Source organism: Labrus bergylta, chromosome 5, assembly GCF_963930695.1.
Source record: "Labrus bergylta chromosome 5, fLabBer1.1, whole genome shotgun sequence".
In the NCBI taxonomy this organism is placed as follows: domain Eukaryota; kingdom Metazoa; phylum Chordata; class Actinopteri; order Labriformes; family Labridae; genus Labrus; species Labrus bergylta.
Genome location: NC_089199.1, coordinates 18524869 through 18546833, shown reverse-complemented (window position 1 = coordinate 18546833; position 21965 = coordinate 18524869). Strand labels below are relative to the sequence as shown.

At 40.1% G+C, this 21965-nt stretch overlaps 1 protein-coding gene and 7 non-coding genes across 8 annotated transcripts; 4 read left to right on the top strand and 4 right to left on the bottom strand.

The window, feature by feature from the left end:
- The first annotated feature begins 20 nt into the window (after positions 1-20).
- On the top strand, positions 21-19748 carry eogt (EGF domain-specific O-linked N-acetylglucosamine (GlcNAc) transferase). Its single transcript, XM_020633126.3, has 16 exons — positions 21-151; positions 1612-1864; positions 2413-2516; positions 2758-2866; positions 3088-3182; positions 3253-3357; positions 7687-7793; positions 8193-8296; positions 9318-9410; positions 10204-10275; positions 11279-11365; positions 17007-17075; positions 17401-17462; positions 17629-17748; positions 18129-18231; positions 18447-19748. Exons 2-16 carry the CDS (start codon positions 1661-1663, stop codon positions 18591-18593), a joined length of 1581 nt encoding a protein of 526 aa, XP_020488782.2. The 5' UTR covers positions 21-151; positions 1612-1660; the 3' UTR covers positions 18594-19748.
- Positions 3908-3979, bottom strand: trnae-cuc (transfer RNA glutamic acid (anticodon CUC)). The gene has a single exon. It is a non-coding gene; the product is annotated as a tRNA-Glu (tRNA).
- On the bottom strand, positions 4864-4935 carry trnae-cuc (transfer RNA glutamic acid (anticodon CUC)). The gene has a single exon. It is a non-coding gene; the product is annotated as a tRNA-Glu (tRNA).
- trnae-cuc (transfer RNA glutamic acid (anticodon CUC)) lies at positions 5244-5315 on the bottom strand. Its single transcript has one exon. It is a non-coding gene; the product is annotated as a tRNA-Glu (tRNA).
- Positions 5964-6035, bottom strand: trnae-cuc (transfer RNA glutamic acid (anticodon CUC)). The gene has a single exon. It is a non-coding gene; the product is annotated as a tRNA-Glu (tRNA).
- Positions 6712-6784, top strand: trnar-acg (transfer RNA arginine (anticodon ACG)). The gene has a single exon. It is a non-coding gene; the product is annotated as a tRNA-Arg (tRNA).
- On the top strand, positions 12959-13030 carry trnae-cuc (transfer RNA glutamic acid (anticodon CUC)). The gene has a single exon. It is a non-coding gene; the product is annotated as a tRNA-Glu (tRNA).
- trnae-cuc (transfer RNA glutamic acid (anticodon CUC)) lies at positions 14535-14606 on the top strand. Its single transcript has one exon. It is a non-coding gene; the product is annotated as a tRNA-Glu (tRNA).
- Positions 19749-21965: the final 2217 nt, after the last annotated feature.

Sequence of the window (21965 nt, the reverse complement as noted above, 5' to 3'; positions counted from 1 at the left end):
CGGATACTCACATTACATACCGGGTTAAGATTTCCGGTGTTATGGCGACCACCGGCACCAGCATCGCTTCAGTGTGGAGAACAGAGAGCTGTGCTTTCAGGTCAACTGCATCTCTCAAACTCTCTCCAGCTGCTGCAGACGACTCTACCGAGTGAGTGTTTCTGCACACACGCCGTGTGCATCGTGAAAATGTGAAGTGTTTCTTCCTCAGTATGTTTCAATGCAACACTTGTCCAGCTTAAGATAACGTGAGAACGGATTAGTAGTAGAAGTATCGCTATCAATATGTTAGCCACCTAATAAATATCTCAGAATGTATCCTTCAGTACGAAGTGTCGTCGTAGTATCAAAGAAAGAGCAACTATTAAGTAACGCGTTATTAACACTTTGTCAGTCTTTCTGTGAGCGTTCCTGGCGGTCTGCCACGTTAATAACACATTTGAGTAGCCTAAACTAGTAAATTCACTTTAGATACTCATTAAAATGTCAAACTGGAGCTTATTATCTTGCCAAATGAAGTTTGTGTTTTTCTCTTAAAGCGCCAGTGTGACAGTAAGATGAGGATAACACGTTTAGGGGCGTCATGCACTCTCACTGATTGCACAGCTCCCTATGTCAATACTGTCCATTTACTACTCTGTTTTTGCACATTTACATTTAATCTTTCATATTTAAGACTAGTAATGCTTAGTTAAATCCTGGTTGTATATATTCCCATTCTCAGTTGTGATATTTTTAGTGCTTATTTACTTTGTATTTTATATTATATAGTGTTTAGATTTGCTAATATTGTGTTTTTTGCTCATATTGTGTGTTTGGACAACCTGCTGCTGTAACGCCACAATTTCCCAGTTTTTGATCAATAAAGTAATTCTATTCTATTCTAATTGACAGGGGCTAATAAAAACTAAATAAAGACAATTAATTCATCTAAAATGTGGGCGGGATACTTGTGCCGTGTTAAGTTTAGCGTTTAATTATTCAGGTAACAGTATTTCACATGGAGCTGCTTTTTTTCCCACAGTAGAGTTTTATGCAGCATCCTGTTACGCCCACATCAAAGAGGATTGTTTACATAATAACTATCCTTGTACATTTGTTTTTAATCAGGCGTGATACTCTTACGCTTAAAAATGTAGTTGCTACCTAACCCTGCAGGGCGTTTTTATTGTATTATTATTTTTAACAGATCATGCACTGCATTTTGAGTCCAGTCCAAATGTTTGGGATTCATTGTTTAACAGCATAATGTGGTTATTGCACTAAAGGAGTTGACTTTGGGAGTGATGAATGTCAGTGGTTCAAACCACATGCATACTTGGATCATAAAAATGTTGCCTGTGTTCTGTGTGAAAGTTGGTTTGGCCATCTGAAACTGCATAAGTCACGTTAATGCCAGCTTTTCATTTGCCCTATCCTGCCTCAGTTATGATTGTTCAGACAACAGTCGGAAAAGGGGTCAGTTATACTTCCTGCAACAGTACTTTTCCTTATGAGGCAGGTTCTCACACACTTGCTTGTTCCCACATGTTTGTCTACGGCGGCGTTAGGCTTTAAACTTAGATTACAGAGTGCAAGTCTCAGTCTGTGTTTCTTTCTCTCTGTCCTCAGGGTGCTGTGAAAAGCAGCGGCCGTCTCTCATGTCTGTGTGACTCTGACTATGCTGCTCTTGGTGCTGTTGTGCATAGTTTTTTCATTCACTTTGGTCGCCACTGAGAGGGCTGAGAACATCAACCACAGACCACCAGCACCGCTACTCAACTACAGCAGGATCACCCTGCCACCGGAGCATGTACCCTTCTTCCTCTACAACAACAAGAAGCTCGCCAAGCAATGCCGCCTGGACCCCCTCTGTCCTTTTAAAGTAAGTCATGCACTTTGTCTATTTTTTTTTCAATTTTCTTTTTTAAATTTTGAGTGCTGGCTTATCACGTGAGTTTTTGCTGTTCTGTGTGAAAAGCTCAAGGCCCTTGGGTTACAAAATCAATTGAATTGTCTGTTTGTATTTTGTAGTAAACTGATAATCGGCTTTACCTTCAAGCATACATTTAAACAAATTCACTCATTTATTTATTTATTCGAAGCAGCGTGGAAGCAGCTGAATGTTTGGCAGCACTGTGAGTCCACGACAAATTTCCCCAAGGGGACAATAAAGTCTATTGTATCGTATTTAAAGCTTTCAACGCTTTCAGTGATCTTCAAGGGTGTGTGTATATGGACACCAATTGCTGCAGTGTCACACCGATGTTTCATAAAGAATGATACATTTCAAACATCACGATTAAATTATGTCTTTAAGAATATCATTATTTGCAAACTTTTGTATTGAAAGTCATTGGACAACTTTTTTTCTGCCAAACTTTCCCTTGAAGATTTTCCTTCACTTAAACAACGCTGTTCTTGTTTTTACAGCAGGATGCACTGCAGGATCCGTCTGCCTGTTGGGGTTACGAGAAGAAGTGTGATCCAGATAGACGCTTCAGCTACCCAGTCTGTACCAGGGCTGACACAGGATGGTACTGTTTTTCACTTCATTTTCACAACTATAATGCTGTTTACATCACTTACTTTTTGTTCTCCTAGCAGGCATCCATAATATATGAGGTGCTTAAAAATCACAAGTATAGTTAGTCATCCTTTATTCATAGGTATTTAATTTATAGTTCCAAAGTAAACGTTGCTCATTCATAGCATGCATCTTTGATGATCCAGTATGATTTGGGCTTTGCTGATCTGCACTAATCTCTAAACTGTCAGGGCTCGTTCACTGGAGGCAGCCCAGGAGCTCTTTTGGAAGCAGGCTGATTTTGGCTACGTGAAGGAACGTCTCTCTGAGCTCAAAACACTGTGCAAGGCCAGCAAGCCGGTAAGTCTGCCCATTTCCTTTGTTCCCACGGGCCTACTGAGTCAACAGGAAGAAACAGCAGGTAGAAACATACAAAGTCATAAATAGGGCCTGACATTTTTCTTTTTTTTACAGTAGTGCAGAGACAGAAAAGTGCAAATTCCATTCTCAAAATCTACACAGTTCCAAGGTTTCTCAATATCACTTAAATATTTAATAGTTCTATTAATAACATTTTTCAGGGGAGCTCATCTTTAAGGTGCAGTAGCCACACTCGCTTCTGTAAGGCAACAAACCTTTACCTGGACTTGCGTAAGCCACGCAGAGGTCACGAGAGGTCAGTATGTTTGAGAATAATGTGTACATGAAAAGAGATGAGGCTTGACACCTATTCATGTTTGTTGCAGATACAAGGAGGACTTCATTCAGAAGGGTGAGATTGGTGGCTTCTGCAGACTGAACAAGCAAGCACTTGCTGCAGAGGGAGAGCACAAGAGCCCCCTACAATCTTGGTGAGCAAAGAGAAACTCACATGTATACAGTGTAGTATACACTCTGTTACTGGCACAACTGAGATAAAATCAATGACTTCATGATTGGTACTTTTTTTTTAAAACGTGGAATGCATCCATGGCTAACATAGCCCAGTCAATGCAGCCTATTGAGGTTGATTCGTAAATTGGTTTTTAAAGGTATTGTTCAGACTATGTCACTTTTGTGGTTCGAATACAAAGTGCAAGAAGAGAGATTCTCTGAGATGGCCGGTTAAGTTGTAAAATATATTCTTAGTATATCAGACGCTGAAGGTTGTATTGATTTCTTACAAATGACACACTTCAGGTTGCTTAGATATATATTATAGCTGCTCCTGTCCTCATCAATACAGCACAGAATCTGTGCTGTTACGTTTGGCCGCTTCTTCAAACCAATTCAAGAAATCTGAACAACCCCTTTCATTGTCAGCATGTTGTTGTGTAATGTAATGGCTTTAGCGTGACGTTAGAGGTCAGGCTCTTTGTGCTTTGAATGAACTTCATTCTACAAAGCAAGTTGAAAAGGGAGTTCCCTGACCGGGAATCGAACCCGGGCCGCGGCGGTGAGAGCGCCGAATCCTAACCACTAGACCACCAGGGAGCTTACTGTGAGTATTTCACACTTGCAGAAAACTCCTGAAAAAATCTGGATAATTTCAGGAGGAGCTGCATGTGGAAACTCAAACAGCCACATTTTTGACTTGGACTTTATCCGGAGTATCTCCTGCCAGTCCCCTTGTATTTCTTCTGCAGAAAGTTCGGATGAGCTTATGTAAGAATGCAGCAGGATATAATCAGGAGAATTCTCACCGAGCAAGTGGGAGGGGGTGATGACGTTTATCCTCTGTGACTGCTGCAAAATTAGAAGAGCGACGCTTTACAGGGTGAATGAAAACAATGTTGAAGACCGAGAATCATTTCACGACTCATAACAGCGATAATGTGTGCCCACTGGAGCGACTATGAGATCAGGGAGTTTTTGTCTATGAGGGTCGATGCTGAAATTGTTTGGCAGATAAAGGGGACAACCAGGGACTCGGTCGTGTACGACCAAATAATGACGCTGTTATGCGACAGTAGAGTTACCGGAACAAACGCCCAGGTAAACATGAAGCTGAAGTCCCTAAAGACATTTTACGTCCACGTCGTTGCCCATAATGTCCGGAGTGGAAACGAGAGAGCGAGACGTGGGCATATTTTGGTCTTTGTGAGGCTATTTGGTTAGTTAAGTTGTGAAATATATTCTTAGTCCTTCAGACGCTAAAGGTTGTATTGATTTCTTACAAATGACACACTTCAGGTTGCTTAAATATATATTATGGCTGCTCCTGTCCTCATCAGTACACCGCTTAGAATTTGTGCATGTTGACAACTTGTTCAGTTGACAACATGTTGTTGTGTAATGTCATGGCTTTAGCATGACGTCATAGTTCAGGCTCTGTTCTCTTAATGGTGTTCATGCTACTAAGCAAGTTAAAAAGGGAGTTCCCTGACCGGGAATCGAACCCGGGCCGCGGCGGTGAGAGCGCCGAATCCTAACCACTAGACCACCAGGGAGCTGCCTGCACAGTTAGAAAATAGATGACTGAGCTAATGTATGTTAGGGCTTTCACCCTAGCAGAAAACTCCAGAAGAAATCTTGATAATTGCATAAAGTCCGGATGAGCAGATGTGAGAATGCAGCAGGGTATAATCAGGAGAATTCACACCGAGCGAGTGGGAGGGGGTGATGACGTTTATCTCCCGCGACTGCTGCAAACCTGAAGAGCGGTTGTCAAGTAATGTAATGGCACTTTCTAACATTAGTGGTCAGGTTCTTCGAGCTTTGGATGAAGTTCATTCTACATGACATGTTGAAAATGTAGTTCCCTGACCGGGAATCGAACCCGGGCCGCGGCGGTGAGAGCGCCGAATCCTAACCACTAGACCACCAGGGAATTGTACAGACTACAAATCAATCCAAGAATCCAACACATGTCTTATATGCCAAATGTGTGGCCTTCTTGGATGGACATGTACATGAGGGTATTTCCCTCAAAGTATCATTAATGTAGTTATTTAATCTATCACCAGTCTACTGTTATCCCTCAGTGCCAGCTGCTCCTGTCACTCAACATTCAACATGTTTAAAATTAGCAAACTCTCAGTCTCTTCTGATCCACTCCTTTGGATTTGACTCCTTTCCATTTTCACATTTTCAGCATGTGAAATAGTTCATGAAAATGTGACAGTTCCCTCAATTGCATGTTCTGCTTTCTATGTGAGAAGGATTGATCACATTACACAGAAAAATAATAATAAGTATTTAATCAATGTGAATATAAATATTTAAAAACAAATGTCTCATATTCAATATGATTACTTCATTCTTTCTTGTAGGGCTCGTCCGATATGGGAGTTCTGAGGACAATATGGATATAGATAGTGAGGAGAAAAACACTCTGAGACCGATATATCGCTGATTGCTGACAACAAAGTAGAGGGGATTTTTGTCAGTGAGAGTCGGTTGTGAAGTAGTTGTTGAGTACTGTAATGGCTTTAGCATGACGTTAGAGTTCATGCTACAAAGCAAGTTGAAAAGTGAGTTCCCTGACCGGGAATCGAACCCGGGCCGCGGCGGTGAGAGCGCCGAATCCTAACCACTAGACCACCAGGGACCTGCTTCTGAGGTTAGAGAACAGATGAGTGAGCTAGTGTGACTGTGTGTGACATATGGTAGGCTGGGTTGGCTTAGTGTAGCATCACAGATGGTCACTAGGTGGTGCTTTTGTCTTACACCTCAAAGTACTCCGTTTTAGCCAGCAGTCATCTGAAGATATAAATGTGCTATACTGTCTGGAGCCTCTAAATTGTATAAAACATGCAATACTTTTAGATGCCTGTCTACAGAAACACAGCAGGAGCAGCTAATGTGCTGCCTTGAGCATTATTGTATGACATTCACTTCCAGTGAGACCAGCTTCCCTCCATAGAGAGATTAAAGAAAGCAAAAGCTGACCCTTGTAAAGCTTTTACAGACACAAAGTCATGCAGAGTGATCTATAGGAAACAGCTTCCCCCCTTCCTCTGCCAGAGAGACTGAAAGAACCGAAGAAGGCGGTGACCTCTCTCTTTTAAATGTTAGTCAGAGTTAATGAAGTAACTCCTCAAACCCAAACCTCGGGGTTGAATATTTGATGTTTTTTTAAACTAAATCACTGACATTGCACACTTTGAAAACACGCTGGCCTTTCTCAAAGCAGTTCTGGGGGGGGGGGGTGGGAGACAGGAATGTGAGGGTGGAGTTTAACTGTTGAATGCATGGCTTTTGTCTAGACTGAAAATGCTTTCAGTGGGCCAGTGGCGCAATGGATAACGCGTCTGACTACGGATCAGAAGATTCTAGGTTCGACTCCTGGCTGGCTCGGTGTTTTGTCCTTGTGTGCTGAGAGAGTGCTAGTCATGAGAAACCAGAGAGTAGATGTAGTGTTCGATATAATGTGAATTATATGTGTAATGTAATCAATGTGATTTATTATATTTAACTCCAAATATCAGACATGTTGCTCTTTGCAGATAAATAAAGGCACAGTCATGATTGGATGGCACTGTCCTTGTTGGAATTATTAGGGATTATTGTTGCATTGATTAAAATGTAACCCTTTCTTGGACACTCACATCATAACCTCGATAACAAACAAGTCACAATCCTTCATATAGTATGTACATGAAGGCATGGAGGACTGTGATGAAGGACTTCCCCATCTCAGTTGCAATCACATAAACGGACTGCTTTATACGCTTTTGCTAATCTTATCTCTAAAAAGTACCTGAACTCTCCTTTGACACTTTGACATGAAAGCAAATGATCACAGCCAATAAGTTCGTATGAATGTATAATATTTTATCCCTATCAGCCTTAAGAGCATACATTTATTTTACTTTATAACTTGTTATTGTTGATGACACTATTATATTCGACTGACTGTCAGCAAAAAAGCATCTGAGCCAGGGCCGAACCATTTTTTGTACGGGGAGGGAGTAAGCTTCCCTAAAGCTACTTTATTTATTGACAGCCTTCATAGTTGTCTGTCATTGTTCGAAAAACTCTAAGATGGAAAATAATCAGTTCATGTGACCTCTGGTGATGACTGGCTGGCCTGTTGCATATTTCTCATGTGTGGACACGGGTTGCTGCCTTAAACAGTAACAGCTAACAGTCCGCTTAGTTAGACCTGGGCGGGCAAATCTGTACTTTATACTTGAATAGCACTGTACCATGTTACTGCAAAAACAAAACTATATTGATGCGATGCGCTGTTCTTGCAGGTATGCTGAGCTGCAGACATACACGGAGCTGGACTTTAACCCCATAGAGGGTGGACACTGTGACATCGTCATTGAAAAACCTACTGTTTTCATGAAACTGGATGCTGGTAAGCAATGAAAATATAAGGGGATTAGATTTAAGACCTGCAGTTGTAACATGTAGATAAAACATTTCCTCTCATCATAATTTTAATAAAAACACAATTAATGCCCTTTTTAAAAATGTAGATACATCAGATGTTTAAATAAATATATATATATAAGGAATAATGTGTTCCTAAAACCAATACATGTTTACAGTTTGCAATAGTAAGGATTCTTCCGTAATATACACTTGATAAAAACCATTGTTGGAATGATCTACTTATGTGATGACAGATTCACTCCAGGTTATTTCCTCTTTTCAATATTAGGCCAAAGACCTCTCATCTTTATGGTTTACCAGTTTTCATTTTCAGTTGTTACAGGATGATACAAATAAACCTACTTTTCTGTTTCTATAATAGGGGTGAACATGTACCACCATTTCTGCGACTTTGTCAACCTCTACATCTCGCAGCACATTAACAACTCGTTCAGCTCAGATATCCACATCATCATGTGGGACACGGTGAGTATCTGATGCGTCTCACTAATGCGCCAATGGAGGGTGGGGGGACATATTTCTGAATATGTTTTTCTTATTTCATATTATCCTTTAAAAAACTGTAGAGTAAGGGAAACATAGCAGTTCACATTGAGGTGAACATCACTTGTATCAACACTGGAAAATACAATTTTCAAAAATGTTCTTCTGCAATTTTAATAATCTTTATGGAATGTGACAAAACAAGATAAAGGCATAAAATGCTCATGGCACTTTTTTTTATCTGTCTAATTAAAACACAGCCCAGGATTGATCATGTCCTGCTGACATTTAATCGGAGACATCCACTTTAAGCTAAGCTAGTTTACAAAAAAATAAACTTTTAAAAAGTAAATTGTTGAACAGAGGTTAGATAAAAAGAGTATACTTCTTCAAATAGAAAAAGGGACACACGATTTGCATTTAGTCATCTTGATCAAGAATATTTTGGCAGATGACTTCACTCCCTATAACACACAATCTGACAGAAGAAACATATGGTGTTAAAGGCTAAGTAAATAAATATCGGAAAATAGCTGGCAGGAATCCAAGCAGCCGTGTTGATGTACAACAGTCACACATTTTCTTTAACAAGTCAGTAAATATGCTCGTGGTTAAGACATCAAGGGGAAACAGCAGTTGAAAAGCAGAATGCTTTACAAACAGCCTTATCCGGCCCATTGTTCCTTCCACTCTGCACAGAGGTAAAGAGGAAAGAGGAAATAGAGGAAGACAAATGGGAGGGAGAGAAAACTGTCAAGGAGAAGAAAAGCAGTGACCTTTCGGAACAAACTGCACACTGCAATCCAAACAGTGGCAGGCTGTCAGATTATAGAGCAATAAAAGACTGTATAAAAAAATAAAAAAAATGAGAAAAAGAACAGATGACTGACTCTGGCACTGCTTAAGGATGTAGTACATTTGACTTTAATGGGGTTGTTTGTCTTTTCAGTACAACATTAATTTAACTGAAACATGTTCACTCCTTTTTAATGTCTTTTGTCAGAGTTTTTATAGTTATGGAGATCTGTTCAGTGAAACATGGAGGGCCTTTTCAGAGTATGACATCATCCACCTGAAGACCTACGACTCAAAAAGAGTAGGTACAATGTCAACTCGGAGTGTTTTTTTCCTGCTCTGACTTTGATGAATTCATCACTTACTTGTTAATGAAAGCGTTCAGGGTGCACGGACCCTTAAACACAGGAAATGTGTGCAATTAGTAACCATGATCTTGATGAAATATTATGTAAAGAAACTGTGAAATAAGTCAGGGGGCCGGCAGTAGCTCAGTCTGAACTGGGTCGCCAGGTTCAAGTCCTGGCACTGACCAAAGTATGGAAGTTGGTGTTGTAGCTGGAGAGGCGGCAGGTCACTTAACGAGTACTGCCAGGGTGCCTTTGAGCAAGGCACGGAGCGTCCAACAGCCCTGGCGCTGTCCCTGTGTAGCAGTGTGTAGCAGCTCCACTCTCACATCCCTCCATGAAAGCATGTTCATATGGATGTGTGTAATTCAGGCCTATGTGTGTGTGAGAAGAATGTCTCTCAACAACAGTGTAAACATGAATTTCCCCTCTTAATAAAGTATGTGAAGAAAGAAAGAAGAAACCAACCATGGCCTTACAGATAACAAATCAGCACCTCTCATTAATATAAATTACAGTGACAAAGATCCAAGCACTCGTGTGATCTCTGACAATAGCAGTCCCAAAGCAAGGAGAAGGAAACAGTAATCTATATTATATGTTGCCTGATTGTGAATGTTGACCCCGAACCATCTATTCAGTGTTTTTGAAAGCACTTGAAGATGTCTAATAAGTTTACATGCCTGCTAACCTGTAAGAAACTTTGCAGTATGCTAACTTCATTTCTTAACTCACTTTTGTCCATAGGTGTGCTTCAAAGATGCTTTCTTCTCCCTCCTCCCCAGAATGCGATATGGCCTCTTTTACAACACCCCTCTCGTAAGCTCTCCTTTATGTATCTGTTTGTGTGTGAGCACTAACCAGATATACTTTACATGTGCACATAGGACTGGGAATCTTTGGGTGTCTCACGATTGGATTCGATTTTGATTCTTGGGGTCACGATTTGATTCAGAACCGATTTTCAATTCAAAACGATTCTGGATTCATTGATCCATGGATTCAAAGTGTATTTAATGAATTAGTACATACTTCAGGATCTACGCCAGTCAGCTGTGAGACTGGCTGAATTTCTTGTTGCTCTATTTGGCACTGAGTTAAAGAGCTAGCCTTAGCACTTAGCACTCAAAAAACGATTTAAAGTGTCTCATACTCTCAGTGCTGTCTTGCTTTTTGTCTTTTTCTGTGTTTTATCTGACATTTGTCATCATTTATCCGCCTTTCCTCCAAACATGCACGATGATATCTGGCTTTGTCATTTACATGCAGTGCAGCTGAAATATTTATGTGATGCATTCCAAAGTTCACCAAGTGCTTATGTTATTTAAATGATAATTCCAAGGAGATTACTATAAAGATGATATCATGTAAATACGCGATGTCATGGAGTTCCAGCCTTGAGGTGTGAAATATTGATAGGTCAGCCTCAAGCTCATGCCTTTGATCGCCCCTGCAAATACATGTCACGTTTATATTCATGTGCTCACATCCACAGCTACAGTGCAGATGTGTATATGGGATTTTCTTAGACTTGAAGGAATGTGTAGCTGATATGATATTCATTCCATGGAGATTAGGAGATATGTATGTTTACAGTTTTGTCAGATATAGTGTGTTACATATATATTCTTTTCAACCCGGTGCAGTACACAGGGAAGGCCAAATTAAATATGCCTTCAGTTCATTTCAAACTGGAGAGAAGATTTCCTACTTGCTTGACTAAATACAATCTCTAACAATATCATCAAGTGGAAAGAAAATTGCTTGAATTGCCCATGTGGCTGAAATCATGAAACCATGTTCTGTGTTGTATCGATGGCAGATCTCAGACTGCTACAGTGAAGGGATATTTAGGGCTTTCTCTCAACACGTCCTCCATCGACTACACATCCCTCAAGATGGACCTAAGGTAGGAAGAACCTTTTCTTTGTAAACACACCTTCACATCTCTCACTTTTTTTTGGGATCTTATTATTCACAGGGTTGTTATAGTACAGCGAGGCTTAAAATGTCAATTATTTTCAGGAATCACTGATGGTGATGATTCAGGTCTGAGGTAACTTTTCAGGGTAATGCAAGTAACTTTTGTGGTTTCTCTCGGTCAACTGTGGTTCCTCTTGTTGGTTTATCTTTTCACCACTTTCTAAAAACATGAATGATTTTGGTACAGAGGCTTTCAATGGAACACCAAGCAGTGACGAAGCAGCCTCTATTTTTGAGACGGGCTGTAAGTAGGGTGGCACAATAAAACACAATCTCAACGTTATCGCAACATCAAAGTCTGTATTTAAAAGACTGTATTTATCGCAATAAATAAGACAAATGACTTTACTTCACATTTTGATTGAATGTGACCTATGTGAAGGACTTCCTAATAAAAAATCATGGGTACATTTTGAATTCAGAATATTAATCAGGGTGTTTCCTGAGCGGGAACCGGACTGGGCCACAAATTCTAACCACTAGACAACAAGGGAGGCTGTCTCACTCACAGCACAACAAAAACCACACACACACACACACACACACTCACACACACACACACACTCTGTCGTCACTGGTCTATCTGGATCTATAGATTGTGAATGTGAAGATCAGAATCATAAAAGTCTTTGTTCTTCTTTTCATAAAGGATCTGTCTTTGTGTCTGTGGGGATTTTTAGGTGAGGCCTATGAAGACTTTTGAATCAATTTCAAGTATATACCTACAGAATATGGAAATATTTATGCTTTTCTTACCCCATTTTTGGGGTTTTGATTTGTTAAGTGATGTTCTAATGTCTAAAATGATCAAGATATGCGGCCAGCCAATAATATCAGCCGATATTAGCATATCCAGTGACTATCCCGTGAAATACGTTGGTATCAATAGATTTATTCACCAAGACTTTCATTTGAGTATCATTATATTATACAAGCAGTTCTCTGTCTGGCTGTCACCAGCAGAGTGCGCTATATGGATTAAAACAAGCAGTATCACTCTTCAAGTATCAAGTGGTGATTACATGCATAAAAGTGTATATCTTTATCTATCTATCTCTGAATATTAAACATAGATTAAAGAAAAGATATCGGCGATATATCGGTTTCTGAGTTTTTTTCTCCCCAATATCGATATCAATATTGTCCTCAGAACTCCCATATCGGACGAGCCCTACAAGAAAGAATGAAGTAATCATATTGAATATGAGACATTTGTTTTTAAATATTTATATTCATGAACTATTTCACATGCTGAAAATGTGAAAATGGAAAGGAGTCAAATCCAAAGGAGTGGATCAGAAGAGACTGCGTGCTTGTTTGCTAATTTTAAACATGTTAAATGTTGAGTGACAGGAGCAGCTGGCACTGAGGGATAACAGTAGACTGGTGATAGATTAAATAACTACATTAATGATACTTTGAGGGAAATACCCTCATGTACATGTCCATCCAAGAAGGCCACACATTTGGCATATAAGACATGTGTTGGATTTTTGGATTGATTTGTAGTCTGTACAATTCCCTGGTGGTCTAGTGGTTAGGATTCGGCGCTCTCACCGCCGCGGCCCGGGTTCGATTCCCGGTCAGGGAACTACATTTTTGTTTGCATGTGTGAGTTCCCTCAGACACTCCAGCTTCCAAAGACACGCACGTTAGGTTAATTGGTGTCTCCAAACTCGCCTATGAGTATTATTGTTGCTGCTAGTCTGTCTCTGTATGTCAGCCCTGTGATTGACTGGCAACACTCAGGTTTTCCCCCGCCTCTCGCGCAATGATAGCTGGGATCAAACTGTAGGAGCGGTAGGTATAGTTAATGGATATTGGGAAACTGATAAACACTTATTTTTTGTCATGGCGTGGTTGGAAGAATTTCAGGAAGCAATGATGTATTTGGAAAAAAATCTAGTATAAGTTGTACAACATTGACTCAGACATGGTTCAAACCGATAGGGAGGAACTTTGATTTGTTTGTTGATTTTGGCGGCCCCCTGTGGAGAAAGCAGTGGGTCTCATGTCTTTGCTGATTGTTTGCTGTATATGCATGTGCAGAATTATCTCAGTAAAAATCTCATCCAGCTTCCTCTCTATTGTCTTGCTTACAGGAGACTGTGAAACTTTGCATGGGAAAACATTAACGTGGGTTATTTTGGTTTGCATGCTGTTAATCACTTTTTAAAAATCTAAACTGGTGAAAATAAAGATGACTTTTTAAATGTATAGTCTGTCTTCTAGCAGATGTTCTGGTTGGCATTTTAAGTCATATTAATCACCCAACATTAAATTTGTTCTTTTTTTAAATGAGTCAAAGTTATGGACTACCTTGTACACAGGACAAAAAAATGAAAAATATTTATATTTAAATTGTAGAAACAATCTCTATATACTTTGACATAATAGTTGTTCCTAGTAAATACCTCCCTGGTGGTACACTTTTGGTAGGACACTCATATCCTGTAGAAGCTATTCATCAGCATAGCTTAACAGTGCCAGGGCTCACCTGCGTGCAGTGTGTTGATCGTCTGCTCTGAATGTGTAGTACAGGGTCTTCTTGTGGTACAGATGGAAAATGTTGCTGCTTTCCTCTCCCTCTGGCCTCTCAGTCAGCTTGACTGTAAAGCCCTGTAGTGGTAGACTCTCTGAAGCCACTTTATCCTGAAGAAACCAGAGGGGAGCCATCAAACACGACATACAAACCTCAAACACCAGTGCTGTCTGCAGCAGTATGCAAATAACAAGAAAATGGATGTTTCAAGACAAAGAAAGTGGTGCAACACTCAAGTGCAAATGTCTAACAAGCAAACAGAGAGAGAGCACAGAGAATCCCTTTGCTCGTGCTCTTTTTCCGGCGCTGCAGGCTGCCACTCATGGTGGAGCCCTCCACGGCCAGCGCCACCTGTTGAAAAGCAGGACACAGCAGAAACACAGCAACAGTTAGAACTGGACTGCATTACTTTCCTGTTGAAACTCCTAACGACAGATAGACAGTGACCTCTACTGGTAGCTGTTTTTACTACACACTGACATAAACAGCTGATCAGATCATATCACACATGCCACACATTCCACTCAACAAGTGTGACAGATGCATGAACAGGTCCCTGGTGGTCTAGTGGTTAGGATTCGGCGCTCTCACCGCCGCGGCCCGGGTTCGATTCCCGGTCAGGGAACAGCTTTTTCTGATTTGGTTCAAGCGGTAACATACAAAGCTGTTTTATTTTTAATCATCCTCTTATAAAATGCACAACAGACACAATCTCATTTGTCACATTTCCATAAACTAATTACATATGTAAAAGAACCAAAATCAAAGGACTGGATAAGCAGAGACTGCTTCCATGTTTGCTCATTTTAAACATGTTGAAGGATGAGCGACAGGAGCAGCTGTCACTGTTTGACAACAGAAGACTTGAGGTTGTTTACCGTGATAGCTGACTAATATCAATCTACACAAACCTTTCCACGTTTAAATAACTACATTAATTATACTTTGAAGGGAAAACACTTAAACATGTTAAAAAAACAAAAACAAACGTCAGATCAATTATACAGGTCTGTCCAAGAAACCATTAGCATAAAGATGGACTATTTATTTATAATGCCTGAAACTGCAGAAACAGACGTTTCCACGACATTTTCCACAACAAAGATTTCCAACTAGTGATTCATTTGACTGTCTAAACAAAGCATGATGAGATGATGTACAGGAAAAAATATTCAAAAATAAAATAGGAGATAGTAGTTTGTCCATGAATCGCAAAAATCATAAATCAGAAGTTCATCAGAGTATCTTTAAGTTGTTTTTGTGTATTCTAGCTATTTATCTAAAAAGGTGTAATTCTGTAATAAGAGTTATTCATTGTAATTCTAAACATAATCAATTCTTCCTCTGGAGGCTTCAATTGAATGTGAACATCATTTCACAGTGAAAAGTTTGTAAACAGATTTCAACTCCTAGAAAATAGAATCAAATTATATAGAATCCAAGGCAACTGAGTCTAGGGGGAAGCTTAAAAAAAAGTATATTGTATAATCATTTAATCCTAGACCAATCACACATTAAGACATAGACCTGTGATTTCACTCCCATCAGGAAAAGGCTTTTTTTTATTTTATTTTTTTTTACAAATGGATTTGTTTTACAGTCTGACACATTTGAGATGGGCTGGGAGACAAAACGAGTTTCTTCCACTCAAAACCACCAAACATACAGAATGCTACACTCCGGCCTTTAAAGCAGTTGTCAAAACACCCAATACACATCTAACTAGTGGATAAGTGACAACAATGTAACAATGCTGTGGTCACTGGGGGACAACAAACAGAAGTCTAAGGACACATTTTAATAATTTTTACAAACGTAAACTAACTCTTTTGCTTTCTCATGGAAATGTAGTTTCTTGTTTACAAACGTTTTCCCATATTTTAATGATCTCACTTTGTGTTGTTGCAAAGTTTAATTAAAAATTAGCGTTTAATTGCACATTTATGTGCAATGGAGAGCAAAGTCACTAGACTCACCACAACCACACTCTCTGACAATCTCAATACTTTATTAAACAGGTGATGCATCCCTTCCTTATATGAGTATCCCTCTAGTTTATGTTACAGTAGATGCATAAATAATGTACTTATCATACTCATGATAAGTACACTCCTCACCCTCCCCTTCATCTCCTACACATTGAACTCCTTTAAAGATATTTTATGATACCAGAGTTGAAGTTTGAAGTGCTTGACTGCATCTTTATGACCAGCAAAGCCCCATAACTTCTTCTCTCTTGTGGAGCAGCTCATTGGGTATTCATGGTCTTCACTGGAAATATGCTAAGAAGCTTTTCAGCCAGACATGGTGCTGATAGTGATAGCGAGCCGGCAACTGAATGAGAGGTCTTCTTGGCCCTGACCCTCTCCACAGCTACTCCTTTCATCCCTAGATTAATGGCACAGCCAGAGACTCACACGTCTGCTCTCTGCTATTGTGTCCCATTCATCAGCCCAAAGCACCCCTCTCCTCCTCTACACCACTCATCTTCATTTGCTCTGGTCTTGCTCATAATGTTGTCTTTTCCTTTACTTTTTAAATGTTTTTTTTTTAATAGAGCAGAAGAAATGAGTTCTGTGTTAAATACATATATTTCCACTGTTTTTGGCAAGGTGTGGATGTAGCTGGTAAAATGTTATTTCTCAAGTTCTATGTTACTGTTTGTGTCATCCATTTTTTAGTAAAGGTCGTGCCATCTTCTTAATTTTGTTAACGTCACAGAAGTTTACGCCTCAGAGAAACCTGAGTTCTCTTTCAGGACACAAGATGGCAGCAGAAGATAACATAAAAAAAGAAGTCTCTCAGATCACGCTGTAACTAATGAGAAAAACATCAACACAGAAAACTTTGATTCCACTTTCTTACTCACACTTCATTTGATTTAAACTAATATATTCCTTTATCTGTGCTAAGGAAAAAGACACTGAAGACGTCTTTTAGTTAGTTAAAACGAGCGTCATGTTTTCCCAGCGACCCCTCTTTCTGTCCTTGGCTGATTGATTATTGGGCACATTGCTGTTTTCAGGAGGGGCGTGTTCGTGTCACCCTGCTGGCTCGCAGCACAGAATACAGAAGGATATTAAACCAAGTGGAGGTGAGTCGCAGCATCACCCTCCCTCCTTCCTTCCTTCTATCTGTCTCTTTCTATATTGTAATTGCTCTTTCATGTCCCATATCCTTACTCTACCACCACTCCTCCTATTCCTTTTTGTCTCTGTTCTCACTCTATACAACCTTCCTGTCCCTCAGCTCCTCCTTTCCATCATTGATTAACTGCCCACATCTGTTAAGCGCCTATTTAAAATGTTATTTGCTCTAAAAACGGCAAGTAAGAAAAGACTTGTGATATATATGGCCACTGCACATATTTATTTGCTCTCTCATTGATCAGAGAACACGCTCCTGTGTTGTTGTTACAGCTTGTAAACGCCCTCAAGACTGTGCCTTTACTGGAGGTCAATGTGGTGGACTACAAATACAAGTGAGTTATTGAGTAGTGCCACATTACAACTGGAGTTATTCAGTACTTTGCTATATATAACAGAGGTTTTGTTTGATAAAAGAAAGTGTAAGCTTTTAAAGATTTGTAATTGTGACACGTTACACAATGAAGATGATTGATATAGGACTTGCTGCCTGTCTTTCAGGGATGTTCCCTTCCTCATGCAGCTGAGGATCACCCACAACTCTGACATTTTTATTGGGATGCACGGGGCGGGTCTCACACACCTCCTCTTCCTCCCTGACTGGGCTGTCATCTTTGAGCTGTGAGTGGCACTCGGAGTGGCTCTTGTGTGTGAGTGTGTGTGTGAGTGAGTGAGTGATGGACGAGCAGGTAGAGTGATGGGTTTAGCAGCATCCTGTGCCCGTACTGACCCTCAGTCACTTTGTGTATGACTTTGAAATGCCATCTAATTAAACTGGCATTCATCACACTTTGTTTCCCTGGGCAGATGAGCTGATTGAACTGTGGTTGAGTATGTGTGGGAGTGTTTTCTGCAAAATTTTGGGGATAGAGAGTGTGAACCACTTTAATGTATACAGCGAAAGAGAGAGACAAACATGGAGCAAAAAAAAAAAAAAAAGAGTGAAAGTGAGGCAGGGAGATGAGAGCAAGAGATAAAGCGTCTGCATCTGTCCCGCCCAGATATAATTGTCAGGATGAGAGCTGCTATCGAGATTTGGCTCGGCTGCGGGGCATTCAATACGTGACTTGGCAGAAAATGGACAAAGTGCTCCCACAGGACAAGGTAGGGGAAAGTCCCACACCAGCCATTGGCTCTCAAACACCTTGTTTACTTAATTCATCTGTTTTTATCCCACATACACAGGTGTTAATAGCCACAGCAGAACAAACATTTAGAGACTATGTTATTTAATTGCAGGTACATCTTCCTATAATGTATTTCCCTGTGCTTGTATGTGTCTTTTCAAGGATTTCACTTTTCTCTACCATCTCTCTCAGGGTCACCATCCAACCCTCGGAGACCACCCGAAGTTTACCAACTACTACTTTAACGTGGGCGAGTTCATGCGCCTTGTACTGGAGGCAGCTGATTACGTCACACAGCACCCTAAATGGCAGCCTCGTACTTTTCATGATGAACTCTAGAGTATCTGTGAGTGTGAGATACAAAACATCTGGCTGCTGAAGTCCCCTCGCTTGACTCTGGATATGAGTAGTTCATGGAGTGTTTTTCCCGTCCTGCCCACTGCTTTGATAGATCCAGATGAATGAAAGCAGCGTGCTGGTCAACTCAGGGCTGACGAACATGACACCAGCTCTATTAGCATCGAATCAGTCACAAGGCAAGGCAGGTGCAAGCAAAGCAGCTGGAGAGGGATAAGAGACGTCCTGTGTTTCTTCATTACCTCCGCTGCGTCTTTTTCATTCCGCGCCGGCAAAGTTAGTTAATGAGCAGCTGTTACGGTGTCCCTTCACATGCGAAATCTTGTCACATTTGATCAGAGTCACCTTGATGCGCTCCTCTTCAGAGCTGTTGACAATCATGCCCGAGCTTCAGAGCACACTCAGAGTTCACCGGGCTAATATGAAGTGCAGTATTCACCTACATTTGTGTTTTTAAGCTGTGGTTACAACAAGCACTAATGTCTCTAAAAGATAAGGAACAGAAGTGAAGCGACACACTCTTGCTGCAGAGAGGGATTTTCTTTCTATCAGTATTAGTAAATGATCGTGAGCACATACTGTAATACTATGTTAAGTACTCTGGAACTCATATTCAAGTATTTGTCCGATAAGTTAAACACTCTGTTGTTTTATGTAAAAAAAAAGAGAAAGAAAACAATACTGCTTTTGTTAACTAAGTATTAAGATTATGTTGCGGGTTATTTGGATTGACATTTTATTTCAAGTTAACCTGCTTGTTACTGACGTTGGTAATAAGGTCTAATTTAAATTGAAGTATTTGTTGTTATACGTTTTTATTCTGATGCCTAATTTTATCATACTTTCCTTTTTTATTTGAAAGGAAATTCATTATCAGGATAATGAAATGATGAGTGAGCTGCTATTGTCTGTTACCTTTGGAGTGAGGTTAGTTTCATATTTTAGAGGGCTATGGTATTTTGAAGCATCAGAGCATCGTTTTCATCTGACTCCATTGGCTTGATGTTTTATTTATCGATGAACAAGATGAACTCTCTCAGACCTCTTTGGTCAGAGCTACGCTTGACTTGAAGGCCATTTTTATATTCAGATGTTGGCTAATATTTTGAAATAAATAATTTTAAAAAAATGCTGAAGCATGCTGTCTTTTCTATGCTGCCCATTCTATTAAATCAATCAGCGTTTGAAGTCTGACCTTGAGGGACAAACTGAAGTCTCTGTTGCCAGTTTTTTTTTTTTTTTTGCTGAAACCGGACAGCTCTTTTCTGTGGGTTTCATTATTTTGTGTGAGTTCAGGTCGAAGGAGCGGGCGGGCCTTTCGCAAAAGGTCACCAGTTCAGTTTTTACTGTCACCATAATAAATCTGAATGACCTCAGAAATGACTCAGGTTAACTGTGACGCATCATGAACACACGGGGGCAGTATAACACCACACATGAGGCCAGATCAACTCGGTGCGCTGTGTGGGATTGTGCCTCACTGAGTTTTTCCTAATGGTGGTGAGTGTGAGAACACATTATTCACAGATATCCATTGGGTCACAATAAGACAATGTTTGTTAGTCTTTTTTGCTTCACAAGTTTGATGTCAGCAGTCGCACTCCTGTCGGCTCTGCGGATGTTGTGTCTGAACTTTCTGAGTATTGACAGACACCGGGCCTGTCTGGGATGGACACTATTTATGGCCTACTCGGGTTACTACCAGTGACCTCGTAAAGAAATGAAGAATCTCTTTGCAGGGGGGGGGTTCAAAAGCAGAGGAACCAAGATGTCTGTTCTCATTAACCTTCATTGCGGCCCCAAATCGATGGCCAAGTCCCGGTTTTAAGGCCTGCCTGCTGGATCTCTCCAAGAGGGATCGGATCACCAAGCCCACCTTTCGACTTAAAGTACGAAGCGAGATGAAACAAAGACTTCTCCTGTCTGTTTTGGGTGGAGGTAGTGCGCAATGTATATAATAAACAATATAGTTATGATCATGCAAAATAATTAATGCACATTGTTAAAAATGTCCTTAAAGGATTCTATTTTGTATCTGTAATCTTTGGACAAGGTGCTCAAGCAAAGCGTCTTAAATAGCCTGTAATTAAAAAAAACTGCATACAGTTTGAAGACACAGTAGAAGTAACAGAGAACAACAGTTTTCTAACAATTAAGACACATAGCAAAGACAAAGGGAGAGTTCAGTGCGGGTGTATCAACTATCGATTGTTTCAATTGGTTACTGAGATTTTCGGTTTTCTGGGATTCTCCAATCTCCTGAATTTCTGACAAACCAGGCAAACTAGCAACAGGCATTTTTCAAACAATAAAATAAGCAGTCTCCTTTTGGCTACCTTCATGTGGCCTTCTGATTTGTAACATATCCTTTCTCCTGTTTGTGTGGTTTCAAGATGAGGTTGATCCAAACCATATGGAACATTATAGGCCACAGAGCACATGTTTAGGCCTACAATTTGTTACATTATCCATCTATCTTCATCTTTTATTGAAAAAGTTGCTGTTATGGAAGTGAGAGCATTATTTGACTACTTTACTGGTTTGAGTCATGGTGTAAGTGTGCTTTAGTTGACTTGTATACAGCTTTAGATAGTTACTCAAATGAGTTGTGTTGTCTTCTTTTCACTCATCTATCATTGGCATCAACAGGATATTTACTGCGTCACTGGAAGACCAATTGAATGTTTGATCAGGACAGCATATGTGATAACAAAAGCTGATGTTTGGGTTAATCACCACCGTCATTAGAGACCGTTTTAGTCGTGATTCACACTTCAGAATTAGGATATTTATACGAACATGATATGCCTCACCATATGTGTCTTAACGGTATTGTCTAATAACAGTTTGTATATTTCCACCGCAAAAGCCATTATTACCTCGACTGCATGTCCCAGAGTAGTTATTGCCTCAAGCTGATCCTACCCTGTCACCTGAAGGCGTCCCAAATATCAGGAAGACATTGTTTCAGAGCGATTGCCGAGTTATATCGATTTATATTCCTCCAATTAAAAGCAGGTTTTCTGATAGTCCCATCATAGTTTGTGTTTGTCACTGGACGAATAACCATAGAGAATATCCTCTAACATATACCCCATAGAACTTCAACCTACTTCTAGCTGCACTTTTCTTTACCACATTGACGCCAGATACACAAATGATAATACAACCTCTAAGGTATCACTACTGCATACGATTTGAACTCCGCTACGGATGGTAGGATCAAGCTGAGAAAACTGATGCCTAACAACACCAAGAAGTGTAATGGAAAGTAAATTAGATTTTACACCGTTCAACCTCACCCTTTAAAGTCCGTGTTTACGTCACGTGATGTGGTTTGCTCTGATACTATCT